Genomic DNA, 20,818 nt, shown 5'->3' on the forward strand with positions numbered 1-20,818 from the left:
TCCACCCGCTCAGGCAGAGTGCACACCGCCCCGCTATTCCCTATCGACTTCCCCTGTTTTACTACAAAATGTTTAATTGAAAAGTTTTTGGCATTTGACATGATGGAGTTTTTAGATCCGACATTAAATGGAAGATTTAATTGTTAGACTAAGAGGTGTGAGCTGATTGGTGACTGTGGGTCCTTGCTGCTGTCTTGAAAGAGAGAATCAGCATCCAGAGAAAAGAAAAGATTAGAAGAAAAAGTGTTCGTTCATTGCAGTTTGCACCTACACAAACTTGTTGAGTTTCTGACTTTGATATGTGACTTTTAAGACATGCTGGCTCAAGGGTTTGGGCTCAAGTCCTTCTCAAGGTACCGCTGTGTTTTGAAAGTCAGTGCTCAAAGGAAATATTGGAAAGCTTTTGTAGGAGATTGAATCCAATCCTCGGTGCTTGTAGTAAATGTCTGGTTTTATTTTAAGAGCCAGTGTCCTGAGAAAGACAAGCTGTGAGGCTCAGTGGCTGAATGGATCAAGGCACTGCATGAAGGAGTTAAGATCTTTGGGTTTAAATCCCCTTCCAATCCTTTTTTTTTATAAGTTAGATTCTTTGTTTCATCTAGTGGAAATACAGAAAACCTCTAAGAGAACAAGTGCTGAGGTTGTGAAAGGATTAGCTCATTGCAATAAGCTATTACGCAAATTTGGAGCGTTTTTTGTATTTGTCATGACCGTTGCTTTCGACAACGAGAGGTAGCAACTAAAGGAAAACTTGAAAAGCTGTCAGAGAGAAAAGGTCAGTGGTTCACTTGGTTAAGCTGCTACAGCCGGGATTTAAGGTTATGGGTTCAAGCCCCGTTTCTGCTCATGAACTGAAAGGACATTTTGAAAGCCAACATCCAGAGGAGAGACTGAAAAGCCGTCAGAAAACGAGCTGAGGCAGCATTAAGACCCTGTGGCTCAAGAAGCTGAGCGTTGGTATGAAAGTATGGAGGTTATGGGTTCAAGCCCTGTTGGCACTTAACTTCCAAGTCTGTTTTCAAAGACTTAAAAGCTCTCAGAAAAGGGCATGGAGTGTGAAGGAGACCAGATTTGTCTGATGAGCTTTGGTGGCTGGTTCGATCCCCTGAAAGCAGAGAGATATGAGACAGGGAAGAAGTCAACCGCACGACAAGGTTCTAAAAAAGTGTTTTGCTATTTAGTGGCTTTTATGTGACAATACTTCAGCCTTCAGCCACCGCCTGCCTAGGAAGGTAAACTTACTTCTGAGCTGCATCTGTGTTCTCCGTAAGCTCTAACACTGTTGTGTCTATTTACACACATGCAGCATCTGTGTCTGTTTACTGGACCTGACTGTCTGTTGTCTTAGGAGCTGCCAGCAGGGGGCAGCAGTGTATTTTTCTTTCTTTGTCACACAATTTTAGCAATAACGTTTGCCTTCCATCAGGGATTCAAAGCTGCACTGAGGAGCAGCGCTGATGGAGTAAGGAGGAATTTATCTCACTGAGCTATTTGTGAGTTTCTCTAGTTTGCTCTTCCTCATCTTATTTATAGTTTTCACACTTCTGACAACAAGAACACAGAAAACACCACAAGATTTGGTGACAGATGGGATTTGAACCACTATCTTCACACATGAGAAGCATTTGATTATCCTGTTGAGCTACACACAGACACTTTGGTTTTCTAGTTTTTGTGCTGCTGACACTGACAATATACTTCCATCTAGCAAGAGTATTTTTTTGGTTTACCAAGAATTTCTTTGTATTTATTGAAGCATCCACACTATCAGCAACAAAGACAGAACATGATAATGCCGGTTGGAGTCGAGGATTGAACCGTCGACCTTGTGCATCTCAAACAGCTGGTGATTAAATTGAGCTACTGACAAGGCTGTCTTCAAGGAGAGAAAAATACCCAGGCATGCTGCACGCACACACACACACACACACACACACACACACACGCCGTATATCAGATATGTGATTTGAGCCACTTTCATATTTAATAACAAAAATTCAGACTGTTCAGACAGCAATGTAAAAATTTAATCTGCCATATATTGTACGGTCAAAACCTGATTTTTTTGCATTGTGTGTAAATCCAGCCTGTAAAAACTAGACCCGTATAACAGACCAATCAACCAAAAATCAATTTAAGACTGTATTTTGTTGTATTATTTTTGTTTTGTTGTTTTTTTGTTTGTTTTTTAATGTTAAAATGTTGTTTTTTTATCAATGAATTTAATTTTAAGACATATGAAGCCAACTTACAATTCATATGGATTTTTCCTCTAAATTTAAAGGGAAGATATTGATAGATATAAGTGCAAGATATTTAGCTCTCTGTTAGCATTGGTTAGCCATGCTAGTGCAAGTCAATGGCTTATGAAACCATTACCCTCAAAATCACATGCAACCCATTTCACACATTTCTACTGCTGTGCTAACAGAAACAATAAGTGACAGAACTGTTTGAAAGGACTTGTATGCGATTTTGAGACAGTTGGCGTCAACTAGTAATGTTCTTTATTTTCTTTTACTAAAATGAAAACCTATTTTAAGAAATCTTTGTCCTCAAAAATGTACAGTTTGTAAAATTCAAATATTATCTCATGTACATAATAGTAAGGCTGTACACAATGCTGAACTAGCTTCCTGTAGTTATCATAATGTAAATATTGTGTATCATCTGCACCAAGGCTGGGATCAATGCACTTTACATTTACTTCTATTCATTCAGTTGTAGAAGTAGTAGTACCATCATTGCTAATAATTTAAGTATTATTCATTTTAGTAGCAGCACAATTAGCATTAGCATTATTTAAGAAAAACATATTTTTTATTTTTTTTTATTTTGAGGGGATTTTAACAGAAACCCCACTTGTAAAACGGGTTAAATGTGAAGTGAACTGACCCAGCCTTGCTCTGCTGCAGCTGCTGATCAGAAAAGCTTTCAGTATTCGTTTCTTGTCAGTTTCTTGTTTGAGGTCATGTACATGTCGGGGAAAGGAAGCCATTTTGCAGGAAGTGTGTTTGACACAAACCAACACTAAAAAAGCCAAAATAGTGATCGGCAGGTATGCATGTACATGAGCCAGTGCTTCTGTCTGTCCGTCTGTCTGTTGACGTACTGCGATGAATGTTTCAGAGTTTATCAGTTCACCTCTTCGGAAATTGAAAATGCCCACACATCTTTCATAAAGTGAATGTCTGCTTATTCAATAACCTGTCATGTTCACCATAGAAAATAGACAAACTAAAGGAATATTTTCAGTTTTAGTCTATTATTTTTCTTCATCGGCCACTTCTCAAATTGTATCAAAACATTTCCACAAGCATCCCTCAGTTTACCTGAAATTACTTGTTAGCATTTGCTAGCTAGCAAACGCTTGTTAGCATTTGCTAGCATTAGCACACTGTACTGTACTACATTATTCTGCACTGTACTGTGCTATACTATACAATACTATACTATCACTGAAACCATTTAATGCAATGTGACAAGTGCCTGATGACGAAATGGACTAAAATTAAAAATGTCAAGCTGTTCCTTTAATGTGAAGGAAAAACAAAGCAAAACAACTGCAAATGTACAATATAGCCTAGCTAAATGGACAAGGATCACTCACCAAACCGTCCTCATGCAACTATGTACAAATGCTGCTCGAAGTAAACTTTTGACAGCAATACTATCTAAGTGTAAATAGCATCTGTTGAGAGAATGGCACATAGATTAAAAAAAAAAAAAGGGGCGGGGGGAGGATATAAAGACAAACTGTGAAAAGGAAAGAAAGACTTAAAGACTCCATGAAACAGAAATTAATTCTAAAATATAAGAATGTCTCTGATAAAAAGTTAATGAAAAGGAAATATGGGAGGGAGATACACCAGTCGGACAGTGGGAGCCAAATGCAGCACCTACACAGTGTTTGCATGGTATGGGGTCGGGACTGTCCCGTAACCGGAAGACCGCAGGTTCAATCCCCACAACTGCCACTCTTCCATCAGCAGCAATGTGTCCTACCTAGTGACATCACTTAATAACTTCAACAAGTCATTATTGTTTTCATGGGGTCTTTAACGTGTTTTTCAGTCACACTGTGTGAAACTGTATATCTGATCAATTTACTGAAGCAAAGTAAAACAATGCACAGAATAAATGACGTTGAAAGAGTCTCTGTTCCTGTGAGTTTGTTCAGTTCTGATACACATGAATACATGAATACACATATTTTATGTAGTTGTAAACCCACTGTCATTTCAGCTTTGAGATATTTGAGAATAATCTCAGCTACATAGAGCTGACAGCTGACAAGTTCTGGAGAAAAAGCATGGAATATTGAAAAAATGTACAATCACTTTATTCACCAAATACCATAACTGTATAACTGAATTTGTCTTGGCAGCACTGGTTTATTAATTATTTAATTCAGTCCCATTACTTCCTAATGATTTCATATTAATTGCCTTCCGTTTAGACTTTTTTAATGACTAAGCAGGAAGCAGAAGTACAAAGCGGTGAAACAAACAAGTTCACAACAAATCAATGAAGAGGAACAAACTCCAGAACAGCAGAAGAAGAAAGAGCTGCTGAGGGAAAACAGCAGTGCCACTTCAGCACATTAAACACTGAGCGCTCAGACTGCCCCACACTACAGTACAGTATAGTATAGCACACTACAGTACAGTATAGTATAGCACACTACAGTACAGTATAGTATAGCACACTACAGTACAGTATAGTATAGCACACTACAGTACAGTACAGTACAGTATAGCACACTACAGTACAGTACAGTACAGTAATAGTACAGTACAGTACAGTACAGTAATAGTATAGTACACTACAGTATAATGGAGTGCTAACATGGTGCCTATAGTACATAGACTACTGTTTACAATGAAGGAATAAACTCATAAACCCACTGAACTATTCTATATAGCCTAATACTACACTACACTACACTACACTACACTTTACTATACTAAACTATGCCATGCTATACTACACTATACTATACTTGTATAGTATAGTATATATTTGTTGTATTAAAATCTTATGTTTACGTCGTTTTGGATAAGAGCATCTGCCAAATGGGAAATAGTAATTGTAAACTATACTATACTATGCTAAACTATGCCATGCTATACTACACTATACTATACTGTACGAAGCTATGCCATGCTACACTATACTATACTAACCTATGCCATGCTATACTATACTATACTGTATTAAACTATGCTATGCTACACTATACTATGCTATACTATACTAAACTACGCTACGCTATACTGTACTATACTATGTTACACTATACTGTGCTATGCTATAGTATACTATACTATACGAAACTAAGCTATGCTACCCTATACTATACTATACTATGCTGTAGTATACTATAGTATACTATACTATACTATACTATACTATATAGCCTACTATAGGCTACTATACTATATTGAACTATGCTATACTACACTACACTACACTGTGAGACTGAGAGACAGACAGAGAGATGCTGAGCTCTCACAGGATCTGCTGCCTGGACTGGATTTACTGCTTACCTGGGCAGGTGAACATTCACCTATTGACAGAAGTGTGTGTGTGTGTGTGTGTGTGTTTGTAGGTGTGTGTGTGTGTGTGTGTGTGTGTGTGTCACTCTAAGAGAGAACTATAATTAAAGTAGTAGTCCGCGTGCGCCTTAATTGCCTAGATTAGAACAATTCCGAATTAATTAGCACAGTCTGTAGCATCGGCCAACAACAACAAACTGATTTCGGCTCCAGATATTCCAGCCATCGATTGGGACGGGAGGGGGGGGGGGGGGGGGGGGGGGGGGTGATATACCGTGTGACTCTCCGCCCAAAGCATCACGGACCGGGAGGAGATTTTCCATCTGCGCAGTTGATTCAGTTTGGTGTCAAATAAAAAGTGGACGGATCAGACTGAAGACTGAAGTGAAGTCATCCTGCTGACGGCTTCTGCCTTCATTTACATTCAGCCGGGAACTCTCTCTCTCTCTCTCTCTCTCTCTCTCTCTCTCTCTCTCTCTCTCTTTCTCTCCCTCTACCTCCCTCTCTCTCTCTCTGTCGGAGTCAGATTATCATCATCAGCGTGCCGCCGAGATGTGAGTACTCCAAAATATATATATCATGTAGGCTATCTATAAATTACATGTGAATTATGCATCTCTAAATGTCTATTTTATTATTTAAAGTACAATTAAACCAATATAGAACGCCTCTTGTTTATAATTTTGATATAATTTCGCAGAGGGGCAAAATCCCAGTCGATGTTGTTTCTTCTATATTAAAAAAGGAACATTTTTCATTTCCATTTTAATATTTTCTCATTCTTTAAATATTGATTTCATTCTGTTAACGCTTCATGTGTCCAGTATTCATATAAAGAGGGAACTTATTGGCAGTCTGTAGCAGGGCTTTGGAAATTTCTGGGCTGTAGCTGACAGGCTGAGCAGATATTACCATGACTCACCGGCTGACTCACCTACAAAACTATCCATCAATACACTGATCTGCAAAAGTGCTTTTTCACACTTTTCCCTGCCTAGTTTATTAAAAAAAAAGAAGCAAAAAAACTCAATTTCTCCATTTGTATTCAGGCAGCATCACATAATCCCTCAAAAACAGAACTTCAGTGATCCTGTAATGCATTTTGGAAAGATGCCATAAAAATATCACACCAAAACTATAGGAAAATTATAGGAAAAATCTATTAAGGTGATTTTTTTTGTGTGTTGGATATTGCGTGTTGTTTATCTCAGTCGGTCAGTCAGACCCTTTCAGCCTCTGCAGCCTCGGCTCACTAATCTTTCTCCATTTTAGCTCATAGAAAACAAGCCTGTCTGTTTCAGAGAGCAGATCCAATAAAAATGGACTGCTGCTGGCTGCTGTTTGGTGTAATCATGCATCACTTCACCAAACAGGCCTCCTGGTGTGTGTGTGTGTGTGTGTGTGTGTGTGTGTGTGTGTGGTAAACACCGCTCCCCAGAATTTTCTCCCCAGATTATAAAACATAATAGGCTAAATGTGATAGGCTGTTGTTGGCATTTTGTCATTCTATTCTTCTAAACTGATGTTGCAATTATGTTTAGATTGACAATTGGGTTATTTTGGAGGAAGGCCAATTCTAGATGACTCATATTTCTATAGTTGAATTAGAGAGTTTGTACGTAGCTTTTTCAATTTATGTTTCTGCAGTGAGTGTAATCTGTTTATAGTTTAGTTTCATTCCAAATTCAGACGCATTTAACTAATTCTGGTTTCTTTTTAAAGCATAGTAAGTAACTTGAAGCTGCACTTGGCAAGATTTTTTATGTCCAAACACACCCGTCTTATCAGCCTAAATCACAAAGTGAGGCTGCAGCAGAGAAGAGCATCCCATCCTCACTAATGGAGATTCAGTCAAATTAAATTCTGGCGTCAGTTTGATCACTTCTGCACGCAGGAAGTGACGAATCTAAACTTGAGGACAAATTACAATCTGTCTCCTGAACAGCAGTGAGCGTCTCTTTGGTTTCCTTTGGTATAAAGCACCACAGACCGGCCGGTTGGTAAACATGAGCGAGCTGTGAGGCGTTTACTGACCTCACTGCACAGATGGATTTCTGGGTAATGAAGTTCAAACAGTTGCCACTTGGAGCCTAGTGCAGCTTTAAGTCCTTGGTTTGCATGGAAAACACTTTCACAGATTAAATTCTCTATATTTTAGAGATAGTGAGTGATGAACTTCAGGTGACTTAACCAAACTGGAATCTACAGTATTGTGTTGAACTCTGAACTGAAGTTGAACTATTGGCTTTGTACAACTGTTGCTGATTCATTGTGCACTGTCTCTCTCTCACTCTCTCTCTGTCTCTCTCTCTCTCTCTCTCTCTCTCTCTCTCCCTCTCTCTCTCTCTCTCAGGTCCACCCCAGACGCAGGAACCCCAGGAGCCCCCGGGGCCCCGGACGGGGAGGGGGGGGCTCCAGCTGCGGCCCCCAACCTCACCAGCAACAGACGACTACAGCAGACACAGGCACAGGTGGACGAGGTGAGGACACTGCTGTGAGAGAGAGAGTGTGTGTGTGTGTGTGTGTGTGTGTGTGTGTGTGTGTGTGTGTTTCTATGAACACACTTGCTAATGCATGCTTCTTTGGCTCCGCCCACTGAGGTTTAACTCAACCAATGAGATTATTTCTGCCTCTGAGAGATGTTTGTAGAGCTAAAACTCCAATCTGCCATGCATTCCTTATTTCTTTCTGTCTGTCTGTCTAAATAAATAATAATAATAAAGAGCAGCTTGGACAGAGGGGATTGTAAAAGAAATCCTGCCAAAACAGATTATAACACTTGGCTGTATTGTGCAAAAGTTAAGAGAGAGTACAGATTAAAGAGACAGCAGATAGAGTATGTAAAGAGGATGGGCAGGATGTGTGTGATGGAAGGAAGAGATTAAAGGAGAGATAATTCAAGGAGGAATGATAACAGGAGAAAGAGAGATGGGGTCAGCTGATGGTCAGGGTAAAAACTGATGGAGACGCTGCAGTGTGTAACGCTCTGAGTTATGGCTCAGATTCATATCTTGCTTGATAAAGGAGTTGGAGCTTTTTTTGATGTCCAAGTTTAGTTTTTTCTCCCTGTTACATCAAAGAAATAATAAATATCTTGGTCTAAATGATGGCTGGTGTCCCCATGGATCCTACTAGGCCTGCTAGTGCAGAAACAGCATTTTGTATTAAAGGTGAAACATGTAGCATTTTTAAACAGCAATCATATCTCTGTCTAATTAATTGTGATACCTTGGTATAATTACTGTAAACAAATGAGAGCATGATGGAGATGATTGGTCGCCTCTATCTCATTCAAGTAGTATTCTTAGTTCTTCTCAGTGTTTCTCAAAATTAAAACTACATTTCCCATCAGCCCCGTTGCTTCCTGCCCCCCCTCCTCCCCCTCCCTGAAGAGGATCAACATGTTGGAAGTGATTTCTCCATCTTCCTTTCCCTCCTTCCACCATCTGCTGCCAGAAACTCTTTCAGCTTTAGCTCCGTTTGCTCTGGAAGAACAGAACCTCTTCCTGTTTTGTGCCGTAAAGCGATCCAGCAGATTTCCCTCCAGATCCACCAGGTGGAGAAACTATGGAGGATGCAGAGTAGAGGCTGATAGAGGCTGACAGGCTGACCGCTGATGCTCTGCTTTGTTTACAGTAATTATACAAACGACTCAAAATGAATGTGGTGATGATTTATTGATGTTAAAATGCGACACGCAGCACCTTTAAATAAAAGGTGTTTAAGAGTTCAAGAAAACACTGAAAACATGAGCTTGATGTAAACAGTGCCTCTGCCCGTGTCTCTGTGCTCCAGGTGGTGGACATCATGCGTGTGAACGTGGACAAAGTGCTGGAGCGGGACCAGAAGCTGTCGGAGCTGGACGACCGGGCGGACGCCCTGCAGGCCGGAGCCTCGCAGTTCGAGAGCAGCGCCGCCAAACTCAAGAACAAGTACTGGTGGAAAAACTGCAAGGTGGGCAACAGCGTGTTTCAGCTATGTCTCTGTGTGTGTGTGTGTGTGTGTGTGTGTGTGTGTGTGTGTGTGTGGTCTGTTCCCCATCCTGCATCAGTCCTACAGCAGTCTTTATACAGAGGAAGCCATGGTAGGAATCCCCCCATTAGCATCTATCCTGCATTGGCACTGCAGGACTTTACTTTTCTCTATTCCTGTGTGGTTTTGTGTGCATATGGATCTGTATCTGATGAACAGTGTTGGGGTAACGCTTTACTTTGTAACACGTTATAGTAATCAGATTACTTTTAGTTTTTTTTAAATTAAGCAATCAGTTATCCGTTGTTTTTTAAAACATTTCTTTCAAATCTTTTTTATTTCCTTCCATAAAGTTAAAATGAAAGTTTTGCACTACAAGACGTAGGTTACAGGTTACAGGTTAGCTGGCCAGAAAATGGACCCACATATAAACTTCAGTAGAAATACTCTATATATACTCTATATATTTCCAGTATACTGTATAGAATATATTTTTGAACTACTCGAAGAAAAGATCATCATAGTATCCTGTAAGTTATCCACTGGGGACACACACCTGTCGACTGGTTACTCTTTAGGAGCAGTAACTTAGTAAAGTAACTAGTTAGTCTGAAAAGTAACTTTCCCCAACTCTGCTGCTGACTTCCTGCTTCCTGGCAACACAGGGCACCTGCTCATATCTGATTTTCTCAGACGACGATCTATTCTAGGATGTATCTCATGTCTGACACCAATATGAACCGACGGGTGTGGAAAAGACACACAGATGTGACGTCACACAAAAGACGTCACATCTGTTTTTGTTTCAACACATTTCAGTTACAGTTTGTGTCTTTGAGTTTTGGCTGAACTGAATCGTCTCCCCAAATACCAACAAGTCGGCTGGTTGTCTTTCTTTCCATTGTTGCGTCTCGTTCTCCTCCATGCTAACGCCGGCTATAGCCAAAATGATGTCGCTTAAAAGTTTACTTATTGTCATGGCAACACTGACAAATTCTGATTTGAGCTTTTTGCTTTTCACACTGATCAGAAAACATCAGATCTGAGTGTGAGGGGAACATCAGATTTGGGACCCTTCCAGCTGCAGTGTGAGCGCAGCCACACACACACATGTAACAGCAGTGAACCATACAGAACCCCATTATAATGTGAATGGAGATTCGTTTAATGTCGTGTGAGCGCTGCCTGCAGGACGTCCCGAAGTGGAATCATTAACCGGATAACCTTCCCAGCGGTCGGCTTTTCAACTGTGGAGCCGGTTTGGTGTTTTGTGCTGAGCGCTGCACGGTGCGAGCGGGCGTGACAGTCACTCCGTTTATCATTAGTGAGCGGGGTGGGGGGTGGGGGGGGGGGTCGCCCTGCCTCAGCCGTTTTCACTAAATAACTTCCTTATGCACGGAGAAAAGGAGCTACGCCTCATCGCTCGTCTTTTCATCGCTTCCCTGTAACTTTGCTGGAAAGTTAGATTGAATTCATCCGCTGGTAATAATCTGTCACTGCTGATTCAGTTCCATGTTGGCCGTTTAGAAAAAGCTTAAACTCCTGCGTCACTGTGGCTGAAGTGCACAGGGCCTGAAGTAGATGTATTAAAATATCACTGCATCCATAGAGTGAGTGTGTATGATAAGTGAAAAAGGCTAGGCTCCTTGATCAGTGACGACATTATTGATCAGATTGTGATATCAGCAATAACTTCAGTCTGCCTTCACCTGACTCTCTCAACAACAAGGCTGCGATCACGCCTTCAGTTTGATTTCTTTGGTCTGAACCAGAGCGGAAAAGTTGATTTTGTTGTATGTTTGGTTCGTTTAGGTTCACACTGCCCCGTTACAAGTGAACCAGGGCTTGTAAACAAAAGTCACATGACTCACAAGTAGCTTGTTTATTGGACAGAGTTTTGGTCACCTGTCATCCTGCAGGTTAGAGAGTCAAAACAAATCTGATTCCAGTTCCTGTAACTTTATCTCAGCATGATGGACTCGTCTGTCTCTTCTTCTGTGGTGTTCACACCAGTTAAGAACACATGAAGAAACAGCTGAATATGAGCATCAGTCCAGACTTCACTTTGTTCTGCTAGGCTTTCCAAGCATGAGGAACCGCATCCGTCTCCTTCTACCCATAATCCCTTGTGTTTTGGTGGTTGTTTCCTGTAGTTGGTTGGATTACGTTCTCATCCTAATGAACCGCACCACAGTTCTCTTGTTAGAGGACTGAGACTCTCGGGGTCAAAGGTCATCGTTTTCACCTGGAGACATCAACCAACTAAAGGAGGAAACGTCCCAGAGTTCGAATTGCTGTAAACGCACCTTAAAGCTTAAATTTGTTTAAATTGTTGCTGATGATAGACATCTTTCACCAGAATTTAATAGCATAAAACCTAACCTTAAATCTTCCAGTAAAACAGTTCGACCTGCTCTAATCTGCTCTCATCTTGTAGAAAAAATCCCTTCTACCTCCATCTTCAGCTTCTATTTTTTATGTTTTTAGCATCGAAAATAACACTCAGTTTGAAACATCTCAGTCCTGAATTCCATCGACCGCCATCTTTATCCCTCGCTCTCCCTCCTCTCTCCTCCCTCCATCCCCGCCGTCCTTCACCAAGCTCCGCCCACCCACCCTGTCAATCTCTCAGCGCAGATGGACGGGGGACTGTTGACCGGCCAATCAGGAGCCGCCGTTTAGAAGGGTGGAGGAGGATTGAGGAGGGATGGGAGGGGGGGGGGGGGGGAGGGTTGTGAAGAGGAGAGAGAGAGAGAGAGAGAGAGAGAGAGGGGGAGAGAGAGAGAGAGAGAGAGAGAGAATCCCAATCTGGATTATAGTGACAGTCAGGGATTAAAGACCCAGATGTGATTTGTGATGTAACCTTCGCCTAACCCCTCCCCCTCCCATACACACACACACACACACACACACACACACACACACACACACACTAATCATTCTCTGCACTCTCTCTCTCATTCAGTGACACTCATTCATTTACTTGCATATAAACACACACATATACAACCAACCAATCGCTCCTGTCCTGTCTCTCTCTCTCATGCACACTCATGCGTTTGTGTATATGCACACACACACACACACACACACACATCAGCAGTAGCCTCTCACACACACACTCTCAGTCACTTCCGCACACAAATATACACACAACCAATCCAGAAAAATCTCTTTCTTCTTCTTTCTCATGCTTCTTCCCTCACTCACACTCACACACACACACACACATACACACACACACACACACACACACACACTATGCCAGCAATTGCTCCAATCTCTCTCTCTCTCTCTCTAACCTCTTGTTCTAGTTAATCTCTCTCGTCCGGTCCCCCCCCCCCCCCTCGCCTTTCATGTCATGATGTGGATTTATTTATGGAGTATTTAGACCACCCCACCCCACCCCCTCACACACACACACACACACACACACACACACACACACACACACACACCCCACCTGACTGTGATGACTGCAGCCACATCTGTCTCCTCCATATTGTACAATATGAAAGCTAAAGTATTTTTATTGGAAAACATGATATCTAAAACAATACCGTAGTAGCCGTCATAAAAACATGTGATCCATTTTCTTTCTTTTTTTAGACAGAGTAAAGAAACAACTAGACAAAAACAAACAAAAAGAACAAATAAATAAAAACCCTCCCACTAATGAACCAAAAAAAAAGCTTGCACAACATTAGCCGGTTTGTTTCCATCCAGTTTTTTTTTTTTTTTTTTTTTTTTTTTTTGCAAATTATGACCTGGCAAATCACAAAAAGCTGAATGGAAACGGCAAATGTTGATAAGATTTATTCAGTAGTGCCGAAAAATATCCTGAATTCATGATGCTGATATGAAGAGCGATATACAGTATGTGTGCTTTTTCTACACAGTGTGATAAAATACTAATGCTTTGGAGAAACTTGACAATTTTATTTGTAATATCTTGAATACTTTTCAAATGATTCTTTGTTTTTTTTGTTTGTTTTTGTGCACCTCTACCCATTCTCTGTGCCCAGAAAATAAACACAAATATGAAGCTGAATGTATTCATCATGTTGTCACTCTGGTGGCTCAGTGGAAACAAGATGGCCGCCACAGAGCTGGATACAGGTTGACGGTGTGACTGGTGTGTGTGTGTGTGTGTGTGTGTGTGTGTTTCTTCCAGATGATGATCATGATGGCGATTATAGGAGTCATTTGTGTCGGAGTCGTCTTCTGTGAGTAAAACAACACTGACATCACACACTCACCACACATCCTGTCACACACACACACACACACACACACACACACACTGCTCAGTCTTTACTTTATGTCTAAAAATGAGACACACACACGAGTTTGACTGGAGTCCAGGTCAAGTGACTCTGTGTGAATACCTTAAATCAAGTAAAAATACATGTATACCCACTCTGTGAACCAGTAATCCCTTAAAATACCCTTACATTTACATAACTTCACCCCTTAATTCATGCAAAATCCCCTTAAAATTAATTAAGGGAGTAACTGATGGAAGAGACCCCATCAAAACCTCCTTAAACTCCCCTCAATGTTTGACTCCTTACTTTCTAATTTAATGTAAAATTCAGGGAGAAAAAAATCCCTTAATTTCTAGTGTCGCTGTGAATCAACCCATGAATAAATCCCTTATAAACCCATGATACTAACCTTACTTTTTTATAGTTATTTTAATGGATAATTAATGTTTATGTAATGAGAAATTAAGGACATTTCAGGGATAAAATTAAGGGATTTGGTTTTGTAGTGCCAACAAACATTTGACAGTGAATAGATGTTGATAAGACGACCTGCACTGACTTTCTAAAGCTGTTTAATATTAATTTTTATCATGCCACAATACCATATTATGAAAATGTACGTGTTTTTTTCCCCTCAAGTCTTGATAAGTAGATTAATTTTTATCTTTAACAAATATATTTCTCTTCTCCTCCTCCTCAGTGTATTTCTTCTACTGAGCTGGTCTTCAGGGATGGACACAAGTCGCAGGACGAGACTCCGCCTCCACCGAGCCAAATCCAGCCTCTTCCTCTCCTCTCCTCTCTTCCTCCCTCCACCCTCCTCTTCCTCTCCTCTCTTCCTCCCTCCACCCTCCTCTTCCTCACCGATGCCTTCCTCACAGTCCTCCCTGCACCGTCTTTACTGCTCCAGTGCCTCCTCCTCTCCTGCCAGCAGGTTTCCATCAGGCCCCGAGTCCAATAGCACCTCCGTTCATTCTGAGAGTTTGTTTTACCTTGCTGTGAGCGCCAGTTGGGTGGGGTTTACCGCTTCAGGACAGATTAGATCGTGTCAGGCGGGTTGTCAGTCACACAAAAGTTAACTGAACTGACTTTCAAACACTTTCCTGCGATGCTCTTAGCTTCCTGGCTCTTGCTGTATCGTCCTGTGTAACAAACCCCACACATCTGGTTTGAACAAACCAAAAAAGCAGCAGTCCAACACACTGTCTGATGCAGGTCTGGATTCCATTCACCCAGGTTTGTCCGACAAAGTGCAACGGACACATTCGGCTCAGAATTAACTGCATGGAACTAGTGATAGGTTTAGTTTCAGTTTGTTCATCTATAAACTGGATGGGGTTTTGAATGAAAAATCAAGATAAAAATACAAGATTGGGGCAACAAACAAAATGAAACAATACTGCTCTAGTTTTCCCAGGCAGTTAAAGGGGCAGTATGAAATCTATGACCTTTATCGGCCTCTGCTGGCGACAAATAGGAATTGCAACAACATTGGCAATTCTCTGGCACACATATTTTGATCTATGCAGCAGTAAAAATATTACTTATTGCCTCTTTAAGTAATAGCCATAAGTCAGTAAAGCAAAAGAGGAATCTCCTAATAGAAATTAATGAGAGTCGTTTGTAAATTTGAAAAAAATTCACTTATTAGCATGTGTGACGTTCTTGTTGTCCGACTAAGCTTTTGCGGAGTTTGAGGTTTTCAGCATGTGATGTCACCGGCAGTGAGAGAGTCCCGTACCCGGACGGTCACAGGTTCGATCCCCATCGACATCCATGTGTCCCGTTAAGTGTTTTCAGGGCATCCGCAGTCAGTCAGCATGTCGGGTCAAGTGTGATGCGGTGCAGTAGGAAATGTCGGGGAACAATATAAATGAATTATCTCCTCAATATCTCAAGAAAACAGAGAAAATTAACTCCTTATGACAGGAAAACGGTAAATATGTCCTCCCTGGGCTTCCGTACTGAACGTTATTTTAAACCTGGGTTAATGGACTCCTGCTCTCTCATTCCCTCTCCTCGTCAGGTTGTATCGTCTCGTACCTGTGTGGTATTTTCAGAACGCTGCCCCCTAGTTGTCAGTATTGGTAAAAACGCTGCAGCTGCAACGCTACTCAACAGTCTGCAGGAGACTGAGCAGCAGTTTCACTTTAAAGAACTTCTTGGAGAAATACTACAGATTATTTTTGTCCCGCCTTGTCAGTCGGCGCGTCGAGCCTCGGCTCTGATGCTGCAGCCGTCCCGTTTTTATTTTTATTTTTATCGTCTTGTGATCCGACCTGCTGAGTGTTTCCTGTCCTCTAGCTGTCTTCACGATGTGCGTCCATCTGTGTCTTTGTTATGAACTTGCTTGAATTTGATTCCACTGTATAAAAAAAAAAAAAAAAAAAAAAAGGATTTCAGAGGCATTTTTTTTGAATGGAAACGCTCGACACCGAGTGCAGGTTATCTAATATGAGACTGTAAATATGAGCGAGTGAGATTATTTAACCTGCAGAGGGGAAGAGATGAGGTTTGATCTGTTAAAGATGTTTGATGGGAATCAGGAAGACGTCACTTCAGCTTCTGCTGGACGTGGAAAGTGAGAAACTTGTTTGTTATTTAAAGGTTACAGGCACCGGTAGTTTGATTATGGCCTAGGATTTCAAATAAATTCATGTTTGCAACAGAAATGCAGTGTTTGTGTATTGATTCACTCAGAAGTGTCATCTGATTTCACTGTCATCGAAAATAATCAAAATATTCCTTGGATTTGAAAATGCTAAAGTCCTATTTTGGAAAAAACATCATTACCTCAGGTTTAGCATCCAATATCTTTAAAATAGTTTGTAGAAGTGTCATTTTGTCAACCAAGGACATAAAAGTACAGATTTAGCTATAAAAAGTACCATCATTTGCGCTAACATTTTAGGAAGAGTAGTTAACAATCACTTTTGGGGATATTTAATTTTGGAATGAAACTCATCAGATGTCTAAAAGCTGGAAGAGAATAAGAAGCAAATGACGACTTTTGCTCCTCCAGCAGTAAGAAACACCGAGTGTATAAATAAAAGGGGAAAATATAATCTCTTGATTGAATTTCATCGGCCCAACAGTGGAGACAGAAGCTGAACTTTACTCTGAACCAAAATCTATTCAGTCAAATCTACATAACTCAGTCATAAGACTTGTTTGGGGGCGGTGTAATGCTTGGATCTCATTAAATTACTGAATCTCCAACTTCTGCATTTCATCAAACACATTCACACAGGATCATGAAATTTTGTGCTGAAAAAGCATTAAAATCTATGGATTCAACTCCTGCCTCCATTTTTCATGACAGGAGGAAGATAGAAATCGCGCTTATAGGAAAACAAAAATAAATTGCAGCAAAAACAAATTATGGCTGAAATTACAGAGTTTGATTCACTTGTGATTAGTATTATCAGAACTTCTGTCTTCACCAAAATTTTTTACTTTTTATAAATTACAGACACGGGATAAAAATCACTGAAGTTATTTGCCGACTTCCCCCCCACTGACAAAACAAACTTCAATTCTTTATTACATTTTTTTATTTAGGTCCCAAAAAACCATCATAATAACATTATATCAATAATATTAATACAGAAATTGAAAAAAGGAGGAAAAAAAATAAAGTAGCTTTTATGTCCACAGCCTCAAACTTGGGGAGGGGGGAAGGTTTCAATCCTCTAGAAACTCTGCAAAGTCCGTTTGGGGGGGGTGGGGTGGGGGTGGGGGGGGAACTGGGCGTGGCTTCAAGCTTGGGCGAGTCGTCCGTCATCTGCTGTGCACCAATCAGGAATGTCGAGGTGAGGCAGGGGGCGGGGTTTACGAGGTAAAGGGGGCGGGGCGAGCCGAGGTTCAGGCTACTGTTGTGACATCTGAGGAGGAAAACAAGAGAGACGGAAAGTTAGAAAACATCTTTTCTCTCATTCTGATGATCAAACTGCCAAAAGCACAATTTTTATGAACAAAACTGATAATCTTCATGTTCAGATGTTACATATGTTTGGTAAATTTCTGATTATTCAGTCTAGTCTTGTTTTGTGTAGCTACAACTATCATTTGAAACTTCTGTAATTATGAAATATCAGTTTTTCTTTCACAGGAACAGAATTGTCAACCTTTGTAATCGTAGCTTTTTTCTCAGGCTTTCAGCTCAACTAGTGACTATTTTGGTAATAGAGTATTCAATAGATATTCTGATGTTTAACCAAGTAATCAAATTAAAAAAACAAAAAACGTTCAAATGCTTTATCAAAAACATGAACCAGGCAGCTACAGCCTGTGTAACTAAGCATCAGTACATTTTTCCTCTCCTGGTGTCACCTGTCCCACTGTAAAATAAACTTTGCAAGATAAAAACAAACTAAGAAGCAAGAAAAAAGAAATAAAAAAGGAGTTTAGGGACTAAAGCTGCAAAAATAAATTTCTACTGTTTCATTTCTTAACAGTTTTGCTCCATTTTGACAACGCCAATGCAATTACGTGTCTAAAGATAAGAAAATAATAGAACGCAAAATACAGAGACTTAGAACCGGACGTGTGTCAGGATGCTTGAGGAAAACCCGGTCCTGGTTTATGCTTTAGACACACAACTCTGGAAAACCCTGACTGGAGTTGAGGTTTAAATAAACTTTCATTGCAAGGTGGTCCGTTAATATCCTGCACGCCGTCTTTTTAGTCAAAGAAGAAGAAAGAAGAAATGGAAGCCAGCGCTGTGAAGACGCGTCTCGACACACAAGGTGAAGAAAAATAAAATAAAAAAGGAATCGTTTCAGCCCTAATGTGAGTGAATGTGTGTGTGTGTGTGTGTGTGTGTGTGCCCACCTGTTGTGTCTGTGTCTCCGGCCCTCGGCTTGCCAGCCGGCTCAGGATGTTCCTCTCTGACATCTGGAGTCGCACGGCAACCGGCGGTATCCGGGCGATGGTTGCCGGGAGGCGGGTGACGTCCGCCTTCATGTCGCTCAGCAGCTCCTCCAGCTGCTTCAGCACTGAGAGAGGGAGAGAGAGAGATAAGAGAGCTGTAGTCTCTCGCTCATGGTACACTGGTGTTTTGTTTACTCAGTTGCTACAAAAGGATTCATGCCGTTTATTAAAGGTTCAAGGTGCATTTTCTGTTACATTTTATCTTCCAAAAGCATTTCCCCCCCTCACCTACTCAATCTTTTCATTCCTCTCCAGGTTCGTCATGCACTGTCCCCTTAATTTTACTAAATTTTACTAAACTAAAACTCTTCATTTTACTTGTAGCAGCAGTAGTAGTTACAATAATTTACTTTCTGTATCAGCTTTTCCAAAAACAAAGTGCTCTACACAGCATAAAAAGACAAAAACTAAGAGATCACATAAAGTAGTAATAAATGAGTAATAACAGTAAATAAAAGTAGAAGTAGTAATAGTAGTAGCTGTAGTAGCAACAGTAGTAAGTAGAAAAAAAAACCTATAAAAAAGTACTGAATAGGGTTTAACTGATATGGGTTTTTAAAGGTTGATTCTGATATTTTTAGATTAAAAATCAACAATAGCTGATATTTTGTGGTGATATTCACCTTTAAATTTAATCATTTTGATGTCAAAAAATTACAAATATTAACTGATACAAAGAATTTTACACAAAGCTTTCAAACATTTAGACCAAGAGACACAAAAACACCAGCAGAAGAAACTCTGGGAAACATTTGGTCTTTATATGAAGAATTAATTTACAAAAAAAAAGACAATTTAAAAACCTGGATGTCATGATCGGCCGATATCAGATATTTAAAAAGGCAAATATCAGCGTGATTGATCCTCAAACCGATAAACCTGTCTAACCCTGGTAGTTATAATAAACATATTTGTGTAGCACTTTTCTTTCCGAGCCACACTGTATTTTTCTAGTCTTTGTCCACATAGCACTCTCTCTCCTCCTTAGCTGGCCTGCTGCTCTTTTACACAAGACCACATCCGTTCTAAACCTTTTTAAATTTCCAGTTTCTACATGTCGGCCATCTTACCTTTGTGCAGGACGGCGTTGGCCGGCTTGTTCCCGGACATGGACTCCTTGCTGAGGTGCTGGTGGGACTCGGCGAGGCACTCCACCTCGCTGAAGCGGGTGTTGAGGGCCATGGAGGGGTGGGAGGGGTCCTCCGACATGTTGAGGTAGGCGGCGCGACGCAACTGCTCCTCGATCACCAAGGCCTGCTCCAACAGCTGGGGGGGGGGGGAGACGAAGGGTTAAATTAAGGGTTTACATCACCGTGGTCCTGATGTAGAATCCCATGACTTTCCAAGAGACGAGAGAGGTAAAGATCTAACGTTGGCGAGTCACAACTGCTATCTTCTATTTCCCCAACTGTCAAACTAAAATCTTTCTTCCCATTTCCTCCAACTTAATTATTTTCCCAACATCTCCGACTCGTACCTTGAACCTCCTGGCCAGGAACTTGTTCTTGATTTCCAGGAAGTTTCCTCGGTTCATCTCTCCCTTGAACGGCTCGTTGAGGATGGCGTACTTCACGTCGTTCTGGATGTCCTGCCAGCGGGCGTAGCCGTGTCTGGAGGCACCGTCGTCAAGGGAACAACAAAACTGGCCGAGCTTTACTTTAGTACCGCCGGAGTCAGCGGCTACGCAGATGGAGGCCAGACTAACCTCAAACAATATAATACAGAGATAAAATATAATCTGAGGCAATGAATCCGAAGCGAAGTTTATTCTGAAATGTTGTTTTTCTCTGTCTCCATCTTTCTTTTGCAGGTATTTTCTCAGACTGGAAGCGACAGCAGGCTTTACATAGCTGGCACAGGAAAAACAACTCCAGCACTTTAACCAACATCTGCTGTTTGGTTTATGCACATTATGTGTGCATGACAAGCTTGTGATGAAGCTCTCAATAAAAAAAAATAAAAAAATCTATAAACTTGAACCAACAGATGCCCACACACACACCAAAGGAAACATGATGATGAACCATTGGAGGCTTTAGAGATGTGTCACAAACACAGCAAACAGGTTTTCTGGCTAATTTAGCTAAG

At 40.9% G+C, this 20,818-nt stretch overlaps 3 protein-coding genes across 7 annotated transcripts in view; 1 reads left to right on the forward strand and 2 right to left on the reverse strand.

Annotated features, from left to right (window-relative positions):
* Positions 1–6,910: 6,910 nt before the first annotated feature.
* Positions 6,911–13,764, forward strand: LOC139915940 (vesicle-associated membrane protein 2-like). Its single transcript, XM_078290193.1, has 4 exons — positions 6,911–6,939; positions 7,912–8,038; positions 9,354–9,512; positions 13,705–13,764. The coding sequence occupies exons 1-4, from the start codon at positions 6,911–6,913 to the stop codon at positions 13,762–13,764; spliced, it is 375 nt and encodes a 124-aa protein (XP_078146319.1).
* LOC139924323 (cell division control protein 42 homolog) overlaps positions 9,156–20,818 on the reverse strand; it is a 74,808-nt gene continuing 63,145 nt past the window's right edge. The window contains exon 7 of the transcript XR_013507501.1: positions 9,156–9,262. The gene's annotated coding sequence lies outside the window, so the exon portion shown is untranslated. The remainder of the gene's footprint in view (positions 9,263–20,818) is intronic.
* chd4a (chromodomain helicase DNA binding protein 4a) overlaps positions 17,341–20,818 on the reverse strand; it is a 35,497-nt gene continuing 32,019 nt past the window's right edge. For all 5 annotated transcript variants that reach the window (XM_078290131.1, XM_078290130.1, XM_078290128.1 and 2 more), the window contains exons 38-41: positions 20,208–20,340; positions 19,801–19,996; positions 18,632–18,795; positions 17,341–17,682 (exon numbers count right to left, since the gene is read on the reverse strand). In XM_078290131.1, coding sequence (XP_078146257.1) covers positions 17,668–17,682; positions 18,632–18,795; positions 19,801–19,996; positions 20,208–20,340 — 508 coding nt within the window. In that variant the 3' untranslated portion in view covers positions 17,341–17,667. The remainder of the gene's footprint in view (positions 17,683–18,631; positions 18,796–19,800; positions 19,997–20,207; positions 20,341–20,818) is intronic.

This window comes from Centroberyx gerrardi, chromosome 19 (genome assembly GCF_048128805.1).
Source record: "Centroberyx gerrardi isolate f3 chromosome 19, fCenGer3.hap1.cur.20231027, whole genome shotgun sequence".
NCBI lineage: Eukaryota > Metazoa > Chordata > Actinopteri > Beryciformes > Berycidae > Centroberyx > Centroberyx gerrardi.

Bases quoted from the DNA above. Each gene is read 5' to 3' on its own strand.
- LOC139915940 (XM_078290193.1), top strand. From the start codon at position 6,911: ATGCATCACTTCACCAAACAGGCCTCCTG. The intron at 6,940-7,911 runs GTGTGTGTGTGT...TCTCTCTCTCAG, and splicing joins TTCACCAAACAGGCCTCCTG to GTCCACCCCAGACGCAGGAA. The intron at 8,039-9,353 runs GTGAGGACACTG...TCTGTGCTCCAG, and splicing joins CACAGGCACAGGTGGACGAG to GTGGTGGACATCATGCGTGT.